We start from the raw sequence: 19026 nt of genomic DNA on the forward strand, positions 1-19026 counted from the left end.
TCCCATTTCATCTTCATCTACATCCTCTTCCGTTTCCATAATATTGTCCTCAAGTATATCTATCTTTTATAGACCCTCTATATACTCCTTCCACCTTTCTGCTTTCCCTTCTTTGCTTAGAACTGGATTTCCATCTGAGCTCTTGATATTCATGCAAGTGGTTCTCTTTTCTCTGAAGGTCTCTTTAATTTTGCTGTAGGCAGTATCTATCTTACCCCTGGTGAGACAAGCCTCTACATCCTTACATTTGTCCTCTAGCCCTCCCTGCTTAGCCAATTTGCACTTCCTGTCGATCTTATTTTTGAGACGTTTCTATTCCTTTTTGCCTACTTCATTTACTGCATTTTTATATTTTCTCCTTTCATCAATTAAGTTCAATATTTGTTCTGTTACCCAAGGATTTCTAGCAGCCCTCGTCTTTTTACCTACTTCATCCTCTGCTGTCTTCACTACTTCATCCCTCAAAGCTACCCATTCTTCTTTTACTGTATTTCTTCTCCCCATTCCTGTCAATTGTTCCCTTATGCTCTGCTTGAAACTCTGTACAACCTCTGGTTCTTTCAGTTTATCCATGTCCCATCTCCTTAAATTCCCACCTTTTTGCAGTTTCTTCAGTTTTAATCTACAGTTCATAACCAATAGATTGTGGTCAGAGTCCACATCTGCCTCTGGAAGTGTCTTACAATTTAAAAACTGGTTCCTAAATCTCTGTCTTACCATTATATAATCTATCTGAAACCTGTCAGTATCTCCAAGCTTCTTCCATGTATACAACCTTCTTTTATGATTCTTGAACCAAGTGTTAGCTATGATTAAGTTGTGCTCCGTGCAAAATTCTACCAGACGGCTTCCTCTTTCATTTCTTACCCACAATCCATATTCACGTACTACGTTTCCTTCTCTCCCTTTTCCTACTACCGAATTCCAGTCACCCATGATTATTAAATTTTCGTCTCGCTTCACTATTTGAATAATTTCGTTTATTTCATCACACATTTCTTCAATTTCTTCGTCATCTGCTGAGCTAGTTGGCATATAAACTTGTACTACTGTAGTAGGCGTGGGCTTCGTGTCTATCTTGGCCACAACAATGCGTTCACGATGCTGTTTTTAGTAGCTTACCCACACTCCTATTTTTTATTCATTATTAAACCTACTCCTGCATTACCCCTATTTGATTTTGTATTTATAACCCTGTATTCGCCTGACCGAAAGTCTTGTTCCTCCTGCCACCGAACTTCAGTAATTACCACTATATCTAACATTAAACTATCCATTTCCCTTTTTAAATTTTCTAACCTACCTTCCCGATTAAGGGATCTGACATTCCATGCACCGATCCGTAGAACGCCAGTTTTCTTTCTCCTGATAACGACGTCCTCTTGAGTAGTCCCCGCCCGGAGATCCGAATGGGGGACTATTTTACCTCCGGAATATTTTACCCAAGAGGACGCCATCATCATTTAACTATACAGTAAAGCTGCATGCCCTCGGGAAAAATTACGGCAGTAGTTTCCCCTTGCTTTCAGCCGTTCGCAGTACCAGCACAGCAAGGCCGGTTTGGTTATGTTACAAGGCCAGATCAGTCAATCATCGAGACTGTCGCCCCTGCAACTACTGAAAAGGCTGCTGCCCCTCTTCAGGAACCACACGTTTGTCTGGCCTCTCAACAGATACCCCTCCGTTGTGGTTGCACCTACGGTACGGCTATCTGTATCGCTGAGGCACGCAAGCCTCCCCACCAACGGCAAGGTCCATGGTTCATGGGGTGGGATTCGATTCCTGGTGAAGGCATAATTTGCACGTTGCAACCGGGGAGGCCACAGGAGGGACGAGCAGATAAATGTGAGAAATAACGCTGATACATTTAGCAGACCACACTTAAAAGTTCTTTAATTTACTTGTAAACAGAATAATAATACAGATTAACGAAACTGACAGTCATTCGGTTTCACATTACGTAAAGGCGCCAGAGAAGCAATTCTGACTTCGTATTTGGTAATGAAAGAGAGAACTAAGAAGTAAGAGAATTTATTCACGATGTCCGAGGATCCAAAGAAAGTCATCGAAATTTTAAACGGAAGAACCTTAATGAATTTAAAGGCGATTAGGAATGAATTGCAGAAAAAAAAGAACCTGAGAAGATGGAGTTAATAAAGTTACTTTTTGCGCGGATCAGTGGTTGTTGCATCGCTCTTAAAGGGATACCATTTGGGGAGCCTTGCATTCGGTATGTCACACTGGTAACTGTTGGGGAGGAAGCGTGTTAAGCGTGGTTTGTGTTTGTGTTGTTGTTGGTGGCGTTGGGAGAGAAAGGAGATGGTAAAACTCTATGCCTACTGCTTCTGAACAGCAGCTAGACGCCGACGATCGTGCCTTCCCTGTTTGATGGATACGTCATCATCAAAAGTGTTACGTTCCATCTTTCAGTCAGACACTGCCGAGAGTTTTGCATTTAAGCCAGGGAGCTGATCTACTGTCGTATCATCAGACATTGCCGAGAGTTTTATGCTTTAACCCCAAGACATTGATTTATAGTCCTATGATAAAGAAATTTTCCCCCTTCCTTCTCTTCTCCCCCGAATAATGACGATGAAATTTTCTCCCTCCACGTGGATTAGAACTGACAAAATGCGGATCGTCCTACAGAGGACTTGCTCGTGTTAGTGATATCGGCTACAAAGGTGGAAGCTTTAGTAAAGAAAGGAAGTCACGTGGGGCCAACTAGCATCAGGAATGATATAAGATGGAGGTCCCAGAATATCAGCTCTAACGTGTAATTTTCACAAAATTTCAGTCACCAACTTTCTCCTCTGAATGTGAAACTAGGTAGGAAGAAGTGATCATAATAATAATATCGGAGAAATCAGAGCTCATACAGAAAGATTTAAGTGTTCATTTTTCCCATGCGCTGTCAGACAGTGGAATGCTACAGAAATATTCTGAAGGTGGTTCGAAGAGCCGACTGCCAGGCACTTAAGTGTGAACTGCAGAGCAGTGACCGAGAAGCAGTGAAGCAAGAGCAGGTGTTTGTTTCTCTATATTTGAAAGCAGGCAGGATTTAGATGACCATTGCATCGAATGGATGAACTGCTTATGATAGAATCGGGGTACTCAGTGAAACCAAGGCCACGCCGTAAATTGAAAACTTATTTACAAAATTACACTCAACATACACTATATTTCCTATCACTTGCTTTTAGTTCACTTTCCGGAAATAAACGTTAATTTTTCTGTTTTTCATCCTCTTTTTTCCTTAAAGTCGGTTCTCATTTTCCGGAGAGTCAAAATATTCGTATGGTCAAACGAATTTTCCCCCACATACTCTAATAATAGATCAACGCATTTTTGTGCGTCGGTGTGCGTAATAAGGGTTCCTCGTCTTCGCGCTCTTCTCTATCGAGCACACTTTGTTCACTCAGCTGCTCTAATCCCCGTCCATAGCCATCGTTTTACAGACACTAGCGTATGTTTTGCTTATCTACGTCTTTACAACCATAAATCTGTAATCTAAACCAAAATATTCGTTCTAATTATGACATAACTCATCAGGCATAGGTCTCTTTAAATCGCCGAACTTCGCGCGACTAATTCGAAAGACACATAATCGGAAGGTTGCTATTTTATGCATTTCCATAATTAATTAGCATTGTGTTAGGGCATAACCCAGTTCTTCTATTCTTTTTCTTTGTCCATAAAAATGATTACAATCTTATCTAAAGTTTTAAGGGTTATTAAATGATACCATCAAAATGGCCATATTAGCGTCGTTTCTTTGATTATGAGTGTGACATTCGAAAGGTGTGCTACTGCGGATTCCCATTCACGGATGCGGAAAGCATACAGATCCCGGCCATCTTGATGTAGATCTTCCGTAATTTCCCTGAATCGTTTCAGCGAATGCCTCTAGTAAGGACTGGCAGCTCTTTCTCTTCCCTGTAACAGGTTTCTGGTAATGATGAACAACTGGTTAACCATGATTTATCATTTATTTTACTTCTGTGACCAGATCACTTTTTCCGTCGCCATAAATCGTTAGTTATCGTAGAGGAGGAATGTTGTGGGCGCCATTTGTCTGTGAAGTGTATGAACTTTGTTCTGCGTCTTTTCTGTTTTAACTGTTTGTGAATTCTGTATCTCAGACTGTCAGTGCGATATTTATCTTGTCGAACGTGGCGTAACTTTTAAACCTCACTCTAAACCCGGCTGACTATCGTTCAATCCAGGGCAAGGATTCGATCCAGATGTGGCCTTTTCGATGACTCGCGAGCTGGTGGACTGAATTTGAATGTATTCGAGCATATCAGGTTTTAATAATATTTTGGCGTCGTAATATGATAGGAAATAATTCTATTTTGGAGGCCGGCCGCTGTGGCCTAGTGGTTCTAGGCGCTTCAGTCCGGAACCGCGCTGCTGCTACGGTAGCAGGTTCGAATCCTGCCTCGGGCATGGGTGTGTGTGATGTCCTTAGGTTAGTTAGGTTTAAGTAGTTCTAAGTCTAGGGGACTGATGACCTCAGATGTTAAGTCCCATAGCCATAGTGCTTAGAGCCATTCGAACCATTTTCTGAATTCTATTTTGAAAAAAAAAAATATACGCTCAGTCCAGTTAAATCGCTTCTTCTTCACTCAATATGAGCCTTCTGTGACCCACATAAATAACTAATTCTGATTTAACTTTCGGTTTCTCCAGTAATTTTTTATTCGATTAGGGTCTTGTTGTTTCCGAACTTCTGACCACTTTGCTCCAGTTTTTTTTTCCGAGGGAAGGGTGGGGAAGGGCAAGACAGGGAGAGGGGGGAGGAGAAAGGTGGGGGTTCCCTTGAGATGGGAATCTAAAGCGTTCTTTCGAAACGTATCGCTCTCCAGAATTTCATCGGTTGATATGTTCAAAACTTCTCTTGTGTATTCCGTTTTCATTTATCTGAACCAGATGGGCATAAAATATCTTTCTACGTTTCCTCATCGTTACATTTAGTTGTTCAGTTTTTTTTACAGGTCTTTATTACTGCTGTTCCTATATTCATTGTTGTGCTTTACTGGACCCAATATTTTTTAAGATATTCCTCTCTTTTTTATATGTTTTCTACGTCTCTTGTCTCAGCCAGATTCAGGCATTTGGCTGTGTATAAACAATCTGGTTTTATTATTGTCACATAGCGCTATAACTTTGCTTGAGAGCACATAATTCCCTTATTGCACTCATTTTTAGTCAACTAAAAGGTCATTTCCACTTTCCTTACTCCGAGTTCATTAGACTCCCCATCACGATTGCTCTTCTACGTTTCCTCGCCAAGTTATTTAAATTTATTTGAACTTAATTTTTCGTAATCTGCCTTTATGAAACGTGGAGCATCTTTTGTATTGGCCGCAAATTCCGTTTTGTGTAAGATATTTGAAGTTGTTTTTTCCGTAATTCTTTATAAAACGTTGGTTTTTTTCTAGTTATCATTGCTTTTTCTCCACACAGTATTGCGAGATCATCGGCAAAATCTCAGCATTGAGTTCTAAGATACTTGTTTTAACGATCCAGTTGCACCTGCTCATTTACTCCACTCTATCTGACATCGTATTCCCATTCCTGGCCACCTTTTCAATGAAATGAAATGGTCGTACGGCATTGTCGGCTGGGAGACCCCATACAGGGTGTTCGGCCGCCGGAATTGCAAGTCCTTTTTAGCTGACGCCACTTCGGCGACTTGCGAGTCAATGATGATGAAATGATGATGAAAGACAGACAACACCCAGTATCTGTTTCAGTCGTAACGGATGATGGAGCGCTAAACGCTGTGAGATCGTGTCTGTGCAGTGAAATGTTGTGTGCTATGTAAACACGGAACGGAAAACTGCGCAGTCCGACATAAAAAAATTCTTCTTATTGCACAAAGATCTCCAATATCTGACGTTGTCTATCTTAGGTTCGATAAAAATAAAGTCGAAGTCCCTGCTCAATCATTCCACAAATCCAGTTTGTGGATTTCATCAATGTCATACGATGAATTTTAATGGCTGCAGTCAATTCCAGGTATCTCGTACCAAAGTTTACTCGTACCATCAGGCTTTTCTATGTATGTGTAACGTAAATATTGATAAATCAAAATACGTCTTCAAAGCCAATATTTATTTCATAAGCAACTGACAAAAGAAGGCCACAGCAGAAACTGACATGGGACATGTGTAATACTGCTGCCAACCTGCATTTCGATGTCAGTCTCAGAAATTAAAGATTTTGCAGAAACCACATCAACACGAATTCACTCTGCAGTGACAATGACTGTCTGTCTAGAATCTACTTAAAAACATACTCCTCCCCACCAGTTTAAGGGATGTGAGGTCACAAAATGAAGTATAAAATGTATTTTTTTAAAAATAGAATTAAGTTGCCTGAAGATTAGCACTCTTTTAATTAATGACAGTATTAAGTTAAAAGAGTTTTTCTGTTGGATATTAAATTTGTTTAAGTGTATATCAATGTGGTAGCAACTGTATTTGTGTGCACTATTATTTGTACAAATGTGTTTGCAATCTTGGCAAATTTAAACAACTGAAATTTTTAAGAAATTTAAAATGATTGAGAGTTTGTAAGCTAAGTATTTCATCTTAAAGGAATTTTCTTGATGACTCTAAAACTGCTCTTAGAGTTTATGAGTCTGTAATATTTCCGAAATTATGGGGATTAATATTATGATTTATATTTTAGTAGCATCACTTCAGCTGATGCACCTGAGTTGCAGCAAGACACCGGCGGCTGTATCCAACTATGTTATTAACAACAGGGCATTACATTCGTAGTATTGCCAGAGCCTAACTGGTGCCTACACCCTACGAGCGCGGTTTGGTGTCGAACCTTGGACCACACAGAGTCGAGGTAGCAGCCAAAGAGACGGTCTGTGGACTGCTACCTCGGCGCAGTCTATCGGTCATCCTCAGGCTGACTGGTTGCTCGCTGCCCCACCATCCCACTTCAGCCTCAGCGTCTTGCGACATTAGCCCATGGTCCCTGTGGGCATTGGGCTGGCACTACTAGCCCGGCAGCCCTGTAGCTCTCGAGCCACAGCCAGGTTCAGGCAGCGAGGCTCATCCAAGTAGGGGAACAAACTGCATTCTGGTGCACTCTGCATTGTTGCCAAATTTATCCATTCCCCTGCCCCTCCCAGTGGTGGTAGGCGTAACAACATCACAATTGAATTGAAATTAAATTTAATTAAATTTACATGCAAAATAATTGAGTTTGGCAAACTAATGATATTCAAAATGGCGAAAAATTAAAAAAAACTGATGGAAATTACAAAAATGGTGGTAATTGCAAAAAATAGTGGGAAACTGAAAATGGTAGGAATTTCAAATTTTGGTGCTGTAGTTCAAAATACCACAACCAGAGGGTGTTGTAAGACTCCCCTTCTCTCCCACTTCCCCTCTCCCTTCCCCCATTTCCCAACTTGTGAAATGGTGGGAAATAGTCACAGTCTGCGCTGACTTGCTGCAGAAGAAGGTGTACTCTTTATTTTATTTATTTTAAGGGAAAAGCTCAGCTGTTGGTGTGGGAGGTGCATGTATTGGCAACTACATATCTTAATTACATATCATTATATGATTCAAAAACATTGCTGACTGTTGTTAAAAACTGTTGTTAAAAACAAAGAGCAAAGATCATGTAACACATACTGTAAATCAATTAATACATGCATTCTCCCATACCAACTCCGAGCAGATGTGCGGCGCTAGAAAAAACTCAGTTACTGCAGCACTATAGTTCTCTGACTTGACACCACCTTCATAATCATGTTTTGTGTCTATGGAGTGCTACGGCATGTAGCCCATCCCATTCTACACATCATGGTAGCTGACTGTGGAATGACTCATGGCTGGCTGGCGGGGTGCTGTGCCAGGGCGGCGGTGGTGCAGTCACGCAACAAGTCAGGTAACTATGCACTGCTACAGGCGAGAGATGCCACCTAGTGGTGATGCAAAGTACCGGCAGCATGGGCTGTGTTTATTCACTGGCTGTATTCACTGAGCTGGGAGGCCCCACTGTTCCACCAGTGCTTTGTGGGACAACGAGATGGCTTCCTTTGATCGTTGCAAAATGCTGAGGAAGTTAAATGGTTCTGAGTGAATAGCCAAAGCCTTTATGGTGCAGGCCTTTGGAATCACCCCACTCTGAAGAGACGGGAGCTTCAAAGGTCCTCCTATAAACATCAACGAACACAGACAAAGAGTGCTAACTACTGGAACTACCTCGTAATTCAGTGGCTGCTTCAAAGCCACCCTTGCAGCTGGGGTGAGTTGTAGGGGGATGTAAGCAGTTAGTGCCTCACCTGACGGCGGCAGTTTCTTGGCGGGCAAATTCCCGCGTTTTCTGCAAAATCGTAACTCTGATTGGCTTGCTCAGGGCATAGCTCCGTGACGTAGCAAAATCGGCGCAGAAATTGGCGCCAAGAATCTCCATTGGTGGAATGGTAGTGCTTCGGCAATAGAGTGGAATTTTCCGTCGTTTTTCGAGCTGCTGATTGGAACGTTTAACCACGGCCACTGTCGTGGGGGCGTGAATGTTCTGTGTTCGGCTTGTATGGGTGCTCTTGAGCGAGTCGGCTCTCGCCTATCGGTCGGAGTAGGTTACAAGACTGAGCTCTCGCTGCTCTGGACAGCTTGCCTTCCGTTGGCTGTCTAACACACTTTTATTTAATTGTAACTGTTTGACGAAGTTGCTGAAGTTTCGACTTCAACGTAACTTTCCGAGTACAGTTGGCAATTGAGCGTTCTGCATACAAGCGGCCTATGTTGTCTGTCTTGAGCAGTTTTGGCTAAAGTTGACTGTATCGGAGTTACTGTGTGACTTCGCTTGTTAAAATCAATCACTGTACCGTTAGTGATTGTGTCGTGAGCCTTCTTCGTCTCCCTCAGAGGCGCATTTGTATTGCTAGGAAGTCTTTAGTCTGGAACAACCAGTCCAGGATAATTTGTTTCAGGCTATACTCGCGACATTATTATCACCACGACGGGACGTCGAAGCAACCAGCCATCGCCTCCGGTACGACAGATCGTGTTCTTGCAGTTAAGAAGACAGCTTGGTAATGTATGTCCGCAGCACCGGCAGATTAGGGATTTTCCTAGGTGATAATCAGAGCTCAGCAGAGGGCGCCTGTTCGTCTTTTTTCTAATTTTGTTCTGTCTTGGGTGTTCATTGTCTGAGTTCTCACTACTGTAGGAGCAATTAATGTCGCATTGGCTGTGTGTTTCTCTTAAGATTTGAGTTGCAAGGAATTGGCTCCACATACCATTTCGTCATAAATGTCACAATCTAGTTTAGGGACAACTTCACCTTCACAGCATTTATTTGAGTATCCAATTTGAGCCAATTTGATGTATTCTAAATGTTTCATGTGTTCTGTTTATTATTTTGAGTTTAGTCATAATAAATCATATTGTTATTTTGGACAGAACTTTCATTCTGTTAATCGGTAGAGCAACCCTTTCATTTCTCACTGCGTTATTGAAACTTTCCTTTATTTAACTTATGTATCAAATTAAATTATTGCAGGTGCCAAACTCTTTTCTACTCCACTTGCAGGGTCGATTACAATCAGTTCGCGTTTCTTTTTAATCCACGTGCAACAGCAAAAGTCGGCGTTAGAATAGGGGGGGCTTAGAGCATCATTTATATATGAAGATTCTAGAAGAATTTAGTGTTAAATACACTACTAGCCCCGGCATCTCGCAAGGAAACAAAAGAAAAATTCGGAATAGAATTAAAATCCACGGAGTAGAAATAAAAACTTTGAGGTTCGCCAATGACATTGTAATTCTGTCAGAGACAGCAAATGATTTGGAAGAGCAGTTGAAAGGAATGGACAGTGTCTTGAAAGGAGGATATAAGATGAACACCAACAAAAGCAAAGCGAGGATAATGGAATGTAGTCGAATTAAGTCGGGTGATGCTGAGGGAATTAGATTAGGAAATGAGACACTTAAAGTAGTAAAGGAGTTTTGCTATTTGGGGAGTAAAATAACTGATGATGGTCGAAGTAGAGAGGATATAAAATGTAGACTGGCAATGGCAAGGAAAGCGTTTCTGAAGAAGAGAAATTTGTTAACATCGAGTATAGATTTAAGTGTCAGGGAGTCGTTTCTGAAAGTATTTGTATGGAGCGTAGCCATGTATGGAAGTGAAACATGGACGATAACTAGTTTGGACAAGAAGAGAATAGAAGCTTTCGAAATGTGGCGCTACAGAAGAATGCTGAAGATTAGATGGGTAGATCAGATAACTAATGAGGAGGTATTGAATAGGACTGGGGAGAAGAGAAGTTTGTGGCACAACTTGACTAGACGAAGGTATCGGTTGGTAGGACATGTTCTGAGGCATCAAGGGATCACCAATTTAATACTGGAGGGCAGCGTGGAGGGTAAAAATCGTAGAGGGAGACCTAGAGGTGAATACACTAAGCAGATTCAGGAGGATGTAGGTGGCAGTAGGTACTGGGAGATGAAGAAGCTTGCATAGGACAGAGTAGCATGGAGAGCTGCATCAAACCAGTCTCAGGACTGAAGACCACAACAAGAGCAACAACAACAACGGAATCATCGTGTATCAAACGAGTAATTGTGGATGTGAGGTGTAAGTGTTACACTGAGATGAAGAGGTTGACGTAGGAGGAGAATCCGTGTCGAGTCGCGTCAAACCAGTGTGAAGCCCGACGACTCGAAAATAAGGTGCAAGTGGGGGGAGTAGCTCCAGCGTGCGATGTAGGTGGCGGTAACGAGGTGAGGCGACGGCAGAGTGTGGGGGGCGGCTGGTTGTGCGGCTTCTCCGGGCGTTATACAAGCGCGGCCGATCCTGGCTGACGCAACGCGGGAAGCCGGACATCGCCGTCTCTGGTACCTCCCGGAGCGGCGGGGGCTCCACGGCGGGCAGACCCGCGCGGGGGGCTGCGGACGGATTAAGAGCTCGCGGCGTATATAGGCGGGGGCGGGCGGCGCCGGCCCCAGGTATGGGTCTGTCCGAGGGTTGGCCCAGCGAGGCGGAGCGGCTGGCGGCACGCCTGCAGCGGTGGGCGGCGGCCTGCTCCGGCTACCGCAAGCTGCGCTCCTGCCGCATCTCGCGCGGCCGCCAGACCATGGCGCAGGGCGCCGACAGCGACGAGGACGCCGCCGTCTCCGTGGGCGTGGGCGTGGGGGCGGGCGCGGGGGCGGCTCCGGGGACGGCCACAGAGGCGGCCGCCGCCTCCCGCTGCCTGCAGGGCGCGCGCCCGCCCAGGAGGTCGCGGCCCGTCGGCATCAAGATGTTCCTCACGGCCGACGAGCAGGCCGCCATCGCGGACGCCAAGAGCGCCCGTCCCAAGCACACCGTGGCCCACGTCACAGGTCAGTCGGCGCGCCGCACCGGCCGTGCTGCGAACACCGTTAAATGCGCGGCTCGAAAAAGTCAACTTCGAGGCCAAAAGGAATCTTGCTGTGGGGCATAAATGCTATCTGTATTATTGGAACACTATCCCGGAATATGTGACTGTAAGCTTTCCCGGCGTAAACTATTGATGAAGGTTTCTCGGGTCTTCTGGCGAAGATGGGTAGTATGACACTTCCCGAAACGTCGCGAGATATCAACGCTACCACCCGGCTGAAGACCCGAGAAACCTTCATCACTATCCCGGAAGTCGATACCCGGAATCCGGCACCAGTACGGCATAGGGGCAATAAAACTCGATTTTCAGTATTTCGCGTAATTATTGGCCGAATTAAAAAAAATATAATGCTATCACAATATACTCATTAAGAGCTGTAATCTTATGTTAAAAGTTAATCAGCATTGAAATTAGCCGATGAGGCCGTTGCGCACTCAAATTCAAGCGGCCCGCCAGATACAGCAGATACAGTGCCAGTTGCGCCCATATCGCAGACAACAGCGCTCGAACTGCTTAGCCTTTGGCTCACGTTCGATCCTTACTAACGTTCCACGCCCAAATTTAGTATCCCTGTCTTGTTCCGTTTTAGGAAACCAAACGAAGCAAACGTTTGGCGATACGTCTCTGCCGATTCGCTTCAACTCGCGCGGAACTGCCTGATTGCCTGACTTCACTGCTACTTAAGTCGGTAGCGGCGCAATGTATACAATTATTTAAAACAATTATTTGTCAGCACAGCCTATTCTGCAACACCCTCATAAGCTTTTCAGACTATTTCTGATCGCCCTGCATATTGAAAACATTAGGGATTCTATTGCGCTTTCCTGGGACATATTCGATGTTACTTCTGTGCATGTGGAACAATCGCAGTCCACTATAACATACTGGGCTCTATCAGTCACAGCTTATAGCAGAATATCTTTCGCGTTTGATCTGCAACTTCCACGAAACCGATCGGATGAGTGACATGCCCCGTCTTAACCCGCAGTACAGGACAGGTAGTTTAAATTGCGGAAAGGGGCCAAAATAAGGGGCTGTCAGTTACACTCGGACATACAACTTCATTATTTGATCAAACATTACAAGAGCACAATATTTTTCTTTTTTTTTTTTACACACAGCTTTAATCTTTTCGACTTAATTACTGGCTGAAAGCCAGTTTAATGTAAAAACGGCTGAAGGCCAATAACTTAAAATGCAAGCATAATCAGAAAATTAAAAGGCAATCCTCATCTTACAACAGTTCTTTATTTAGGCTAACGGCCCAAAGAATCTGAGATTTTCAGAGCAAGCAATTTGAATTCAAAATCGGCTGAAAGTCCAACACTTAAGGCTAAACAACATTAAAAAAAAGCCTTCGGTAAAACAGTTCTTAATTAGGCAAAACTCAACCAAAATAGAAATTTAAAAGGCAAAGCCTTATCTTAAAACAGTTCCTTAGTTAGGCTGAAGGCCCAAAGAATGAGACACTTCAAGACCAAACAAGTTAAATTCAAATCGGCTCAAGGCCTAACACAAAAACCTCCATAACATTAATTTTTTTTAATGCCAAAGGCCTTACGTGAAAGGCTGAAGGCCTTAAGAGCGAAACAACTCAAACTCAAAATCGGCTGAAGGCTCAACACTTAAAATTCAACAACATTAAAACCTCTAAAATGCCAAAGTTCCTACGTGAAACAGTTGTTTAAATTAGGCTGAAGGCCTAAAGAATCTTACGCCTTAAGGGCAAAACAACCTCAATTTTAAAAAAATCGGCTAGAAGCCATACAAGTACAAACAACAAGAACAAATAAAAAAAGGCAGTACACCCAAGGCTGCTCAGATGTTCGAGGTTCAGCCTGGAATTCAACGCTAACGCTCGCTTAGGTGAGACAGGCAGTTGGGCCAACCATTCACGATCCGACGACAATCCAACCGACCGACAGGCAACGAACCCACCGACAAGATAACTTCCACTTCACCCGACCAGGGCACGACAGGGAGTTCAACGGAACAGCGTAGAAGATATTGGCGCCCACAACCAATCATACACGGAGCTGTCAAACTACACACCGTGCTGGACAGCAACAACACGATGAGGAAACTACACTGCCTGAATTTACATCAACGGCCAGGGCAGGTAACCGGAACGTTAACTGCCACAAGGCAGAAGATTCCGCTGGTGCACTTCAATTCAAATAACCAAATACAGTGAAATTCCACCAAAGGGTGGCTAGAATTTGGGAACAGCCCCACACACTCCGACAACGAGTAGAGACGGCCAGCGAACGGCCAAACTACGTCCCACGGAGAATTCCTCGCTGCTCCACGCCAACCGACCGACTTGTACACCGCCCAGCCGGAAACTATAAGCCAGGTCAAAGATAGTCCAAGGCGCGAATATCGATACACACCGCTGCTGCCACCCGTGGAAGGAGAGGACAACAGCATAATGGTGATAACCGCGAGAGACTAAACACGGAATCGCAACGAAGGTTTAATCCAGAGCATAGCATGAGCCTGCCACGGCTCAATGAGGATCTCGTATTTTTCGTCAAATGTTTGAGTGGAGCGAAAGCAAGAGAGCCTAGACATTAAAGCATGGACTACTGTCCGAATTTTCGTAGCCAAGTGAAGAGTTGTAAATGGAAAAATGCGGTATCAAATATCCCAGCGTTAGATCTGCCTTTACAGGACAAGATGTAATTCGTTGAAACTCTCTGGGTAATTAAGAAAACTGTAATTAAAGATAATGTATATCATAAAAGCAAGTGTACAATGTTGTAAGTCGTCACTTGCTTTAGTCATAAATATATGTCCAAATGATGCTAAACGTTATTATCTTAAAATAAAGTATTATCTTCTCAATAACCTTCAAATCCTGAGCTACAACTTTAATTTTTATATATGAAATTAATGGATTTACTCACGCCACTTTTGTTGCCTATGTCTGCGGTCACTTTCAAAACCCCAATTAATAATCAAATTAACTAATATAATTTGATTGAATTTTGAATTGCTGGTGTATCGACGCATCACCACAATAAAATAAAAATTGTAAATAGTTGAGGGAGTATGAATGAGAACAGTGGCGTATTTAAGTTTACAAAAATAATTACAAGTTTTTATTAATTCTTTTATAATTACAATGAGCTGATAAAGAGCAAACATAAATCAGAAAAGGGATGGTGCTTGATTGGCAACGCATTCATTTTGGTGGGAACTACGCAATTTCTGCCCTGAATTAATCGCTCTTACATCGCAATCTGACCTTGTTTACATAAATCCACTGTGAGGCCCAATTCTATTCAAGCAGCGTCAACTACTACCAAGCACACCACAAACTATGGCTCACCGGAGAACAGGGAGCTGTGAATATCGTTCAACAACCCTGTGCCAGTGCAGAGTACTTTACCGTTTCACCTTGACTCAGGCGGCAGCAGAAAACTGCACGCTGTGGGCGACGACCGGCTTGCTGCAACAGCTGTAATGTTCTGACGCGTCCGCGAAAATTTGTAAACTACACAGACTGGCGTGCTCATTATTAGAACGTGGGAAACTTTCCTATCGGAGCCTTGAAATCCCAGCAGGTTTCTGTGTGAGGTGCACCCATTCGCTGGTCTGGCCAAACCAATTTGACTCACAGGCACGACTGTGCATGCCGGAATTGTCAAACGTCAGAAAATGTCCAAATGCGTGTGAATTCCTGAGGGACCAAACTGCTGAGATCATCGGTCCCCAGACTTACGCACTACTTAAACTAAATTATGCTAAGAACAACACACACACCCATTCCGAGGGAGGACTCGAACCTCCGCCGGGAGGGTCAAACATCAGATGCCCGACTCAGCACGTATGTGATGTGTTCACCCTCGTGACACACGATGTGTCCGAGCTGATATGCAGTTCCACTGTCGGTACAGCTGGAAACTGCCACTGGCTCTTCCTCCACCAGTGAAGGATCAGAAGATAAAGAAGCAAAATCATTTTCCACCAAGCCTTGGCATGGGAGCCGAATTAGCAAAAATAAATAAATAAAAGAAAATAAAAAATTCTGCGAGTTGCCAATCAGCAACTCATCTCTCTTGTCTGAAAAAAGAAGATTTTAGACTATGGAGGTGTCATTCTCACGGTAAGCAAGTCCATGTCTGGGCAAAAAACTTCTACATAGTCGGGACCACAGTCCCTTATTTATGGAGAGATCTAAGCTTTCCAGGAGGACCATTTCCAATTTCTGAAAGAAGGCTGTTAAGCTTCCCAGACAGACATTCCCATGAGATATATGTTTTTGCCGCTTGCTAAAAGAATCTGGCGACTTCCTGGCATTGGGGAAGTAACAGTCTTGTCTCAACTAAACACGTGCACCAGCCGCTGTGCCCTTATCGTCCCAGCTTCTAACATGAGAATGCTTGGAGTTTTATGACCATCTCGCCATTTACACAAAAGCTCAGATTACAGAACTCTCTCTTAAATGGCTCTCTTCACCCACTTTCCGCAAATTGGTTGCCTTTGCGACAGTGTGTCGCCTGACCCAGGTACATCTACATCTACATCTACATGGTTTCTCTGGAATTCACACTTAAGTGCCTGGCACAGGGTTCATAGAACCATTTTCATACTACTTCTCTCCCATTCCACTCTCGAATGGCACGTGGAAAAAAGGGACACCTAACTCTTTTCGTTCGAGCTCTGATTTCTCTTATTTTATTGTGATGATCATTTCTCCCTACGTATGTGGGTGTCAACAATGTTTTGCGGACTGGCGCCCTCCTGCTCTGACCCTAAGTGGGAAGAGGGGAGTAACATGGCCCAAAGTCCCTCTGCAGGTACAATTCACAGAGCGCTGCTCCCAGAATCACTCGCACAGCCAGATTGATGGACATGGCATTTATGGCCCACAATCCATCTTTCTCCCTGATCTCCCTCACCTGCATTACAGCCGCTCGCGTTCAAGTTCTCTACAGGCTACACATGCATTGTTATATGAACATTCTGCCCACAATTTCCTCATGTAAAAACTCATAAAGCACACATGCCAAATGTATTACTGGGGAAAACCGAGATCATTACAAAAAATATGAATATTAATCTGACTGACTGTTGTTAAAGTGAGAGAGTGGCATGCCACCTCTCAATGTGCATGCCACTAAAACTCAGAAATAAGTCCGGGTACGATCAAGGGAGTTGTATGGTGTGGTAGCCCTCCATCCTCCACCCATGAAGAAGGTTCGCGTTTTTACCTGAAGGACGTGTTTTTGAAGATAAAAGGGCTGGGAAGTTTCGCCCTCTAGAAATTTCTAGAATATTCTAGAACATTTGAGAGCATTCCACAACATTCCAGAATGTTCTGGGATGTTCCACAAAGATCCAGGATGTTATGTAATGTTCTGGAACAGTCTGGAACATTTGGGAAGATTCCAGAATGCTCTGGAACATGTCGAAACAGCCCATATCATTGTGGAGCCTTCCAGAACACTATCGAGTGTTGTGAAATGTTCTGGAACATTGTGGACCATTCGAAGCCGTTTTGGTATGTTCTGGAATTCGCCCTGCCCATTGGTAAGGGTATATGAAACAAGATCTGTCGCGTGTTCGAACTTTAGTTCCTTATCAGTGACGAAGGGAAGAACCGAAAAAGTAGTGTAGTGAGTGATTAAAAACAAACAGTGAAGTGTGAGTAGTCAGTGATACAGTGACTGATTATAAACCGAAAATAAAGTTTGAAAAATGTGTAAAGTGTATTTAGTGTATTTGTTAGTAAAAGTTGTTTTGATTTATTATTATTATTATCGTTAAATCTCCATTTAGGAGAGCGTTAAAACCCAATCAATTTTTATGGCATTTTTTTGGTCTCTTTCTTTTCTCTTCCCAAAAACCTCTCATATATTCACTGTGTTTCTTCTTCCTCTCTTCTGTCCACTTCTTTCCTGGTTTCTTCTCTTTTGGTGTTTCCTCGAATTTCTGTTTCCTGATTTTTTCTCTGTATTTTTCTTTGTTCGTTATTTCTGCTGTGAAGTTATTTAGTTTCTTGAGGTCTTCCATGGTTTCCTTTAACCAGTTAGTTTTCATCGTATTACTCATTATTATGTTAAAAATCTTCTTGATTAGCCTATTTTCGTTCATCCTATAAATGTGCACATAGAATTTAGCACTTCTGTTTCTAATGTTGTTTGTAATTGTCTCTGTCTGTTTGTACAGTCCTTTTGTCGGTCTTTTTATCCAGATCCCCTGTCTCTGCACTAGCCCATAGATCTTTCTCGGAATTTTCCTCATTGCTTTTCCATTTCCTTGATTTTCGTTCTTCCCCTGATTACTGTCATTTCTGAGGCATAGAAGGCTTCGGGTAGGACTACTGTTTTGTAATATCTTAATTTGGCATTAACGGAAATACTTCTTTTGTTGTAATGGTTACATGTAAGTCTGTAAGCTTTTGGTAGCTTTTGATTTATATTTAACACAATGACCAAACGTAAAAGAGGAGGAGATGTTGCCAGTTCTGAAGCAAAAAGGCGATACGCGAATCGTGTTTGAGTTCCCAGCGAACAACAATGAGTACCACGAGGAAACCAAAGAATAACGAAACGAACTGATTGAAGAATCAAGAATTGCGACGCAATCTTATAATGAAAGACTGCGAATTTAAGGCAACCATGATAGAAATATCAGTCTATGAGAAGCGCAAGCGAGGACAAGTAAATAGCACAAACTAACAAATGAAGCATTCCACTGCGGCCCCACAAAAGAATACAACAAACACGTCGTAACCGGAAAAATGGATAATACCTGCTAATTTTGCAATGTGAAAAAATCAGTAGAGAAACTCCAGGATTCTCTTGCATGAATGGAAGAATTCGATTACTACCACTGGAACTAACTCCGCAGGAATTTTTACACTACATAACCTGGGAAACCCAAGAATCAAGACACTCTTCAAAACATAAAAGCGTACAACGCCTGCTTCCAAATGACTTCTTTCGGTGTCCCTTCGATCAACACTGAGATGAAATCGATTGTGTTTTTACCATCCAAGGATAAATCTGTGACAACATGGGATCATTACTACTACTACCCGACGAAGACAATAAATTTCTGCATGTACATTTAATCGGAAATGAAGAAACGGAAATTAATCAACGATGCACAGATATCGGTCGACAGAGACGGGAAGTAGTCCGAGGTGTAGAGAGGATCTCACACAAATACAATCAACTGATTCACATTTTCAAAACAGCACAAGACCCAATGATTTCTGATGACATAAAGTTATAATTCGAGCCGACGAAACATCACCTGGAGAACACGAACGTCGATTTATGCATCCCAGATAAACGAAGTCGCTATCGTAATTGTGGACAATGAAAATGCAAGCCGTGACATAAATGTACAACGAAGAGAAGCACTACAACGCATTGCAGAGACACGCTGTTCATGTGATGCCCTCCAATATTCGTTAACGTTTCTGCACGAAGAGGACGGATATCATATTAATGTGAAACGAATCCAACTTGAAACAGGCGCTGAATCAAACAAATAGTTAGTCACTTCCAAGATGGTCCGAGACAATGAAACATACAATCATATTTTCAACACTCGCCGTTTATTCCAACAATTCCTGATAGATACGTATGCAAAAATAGAAACGGAAT

General features: G+C 42.9%; 1 protein-coding gene across 1 annotated transcript in view; it reads left to right on the forward strand.

The window, feature by feature from the left end:
• The first annotated feature begins 7835 nt into the window (after positions 1-7835).
• The window catches only part of LOC124616239 (translation initiation factor IF-2-like), a 64634-nt gene continuing 53443 nt past the window's right edge, over positions 7836-19026 (forward strand). Inside the window, exons 1-2 of the mRNA XM_047144543.1 lie at positions 7836-7920; positions 10764-11363. Of these exons, the coding sequence (XP_047000499.1) occupies positions 7836-7920; positions 10764-11363 (685 nt within the window). The remainder of the gene's footprint in view (positions 7921-10763; positions 11364-19026) is intronic.

Source organism: Schistocerca americana, chromosome 5, assembly GCF_021461395.2.
Source record: "Schistocerca americana isolate TAMUIC-IGC-003095 chromosome 5, iqSchAmer2.1, whole genome shotgun sequence".
NCBI lineage: Eukaryota > Metazoa > Arthropoda > Insecta > Orthoptera > Acrididae > Schistocerca > Schistocerca americana.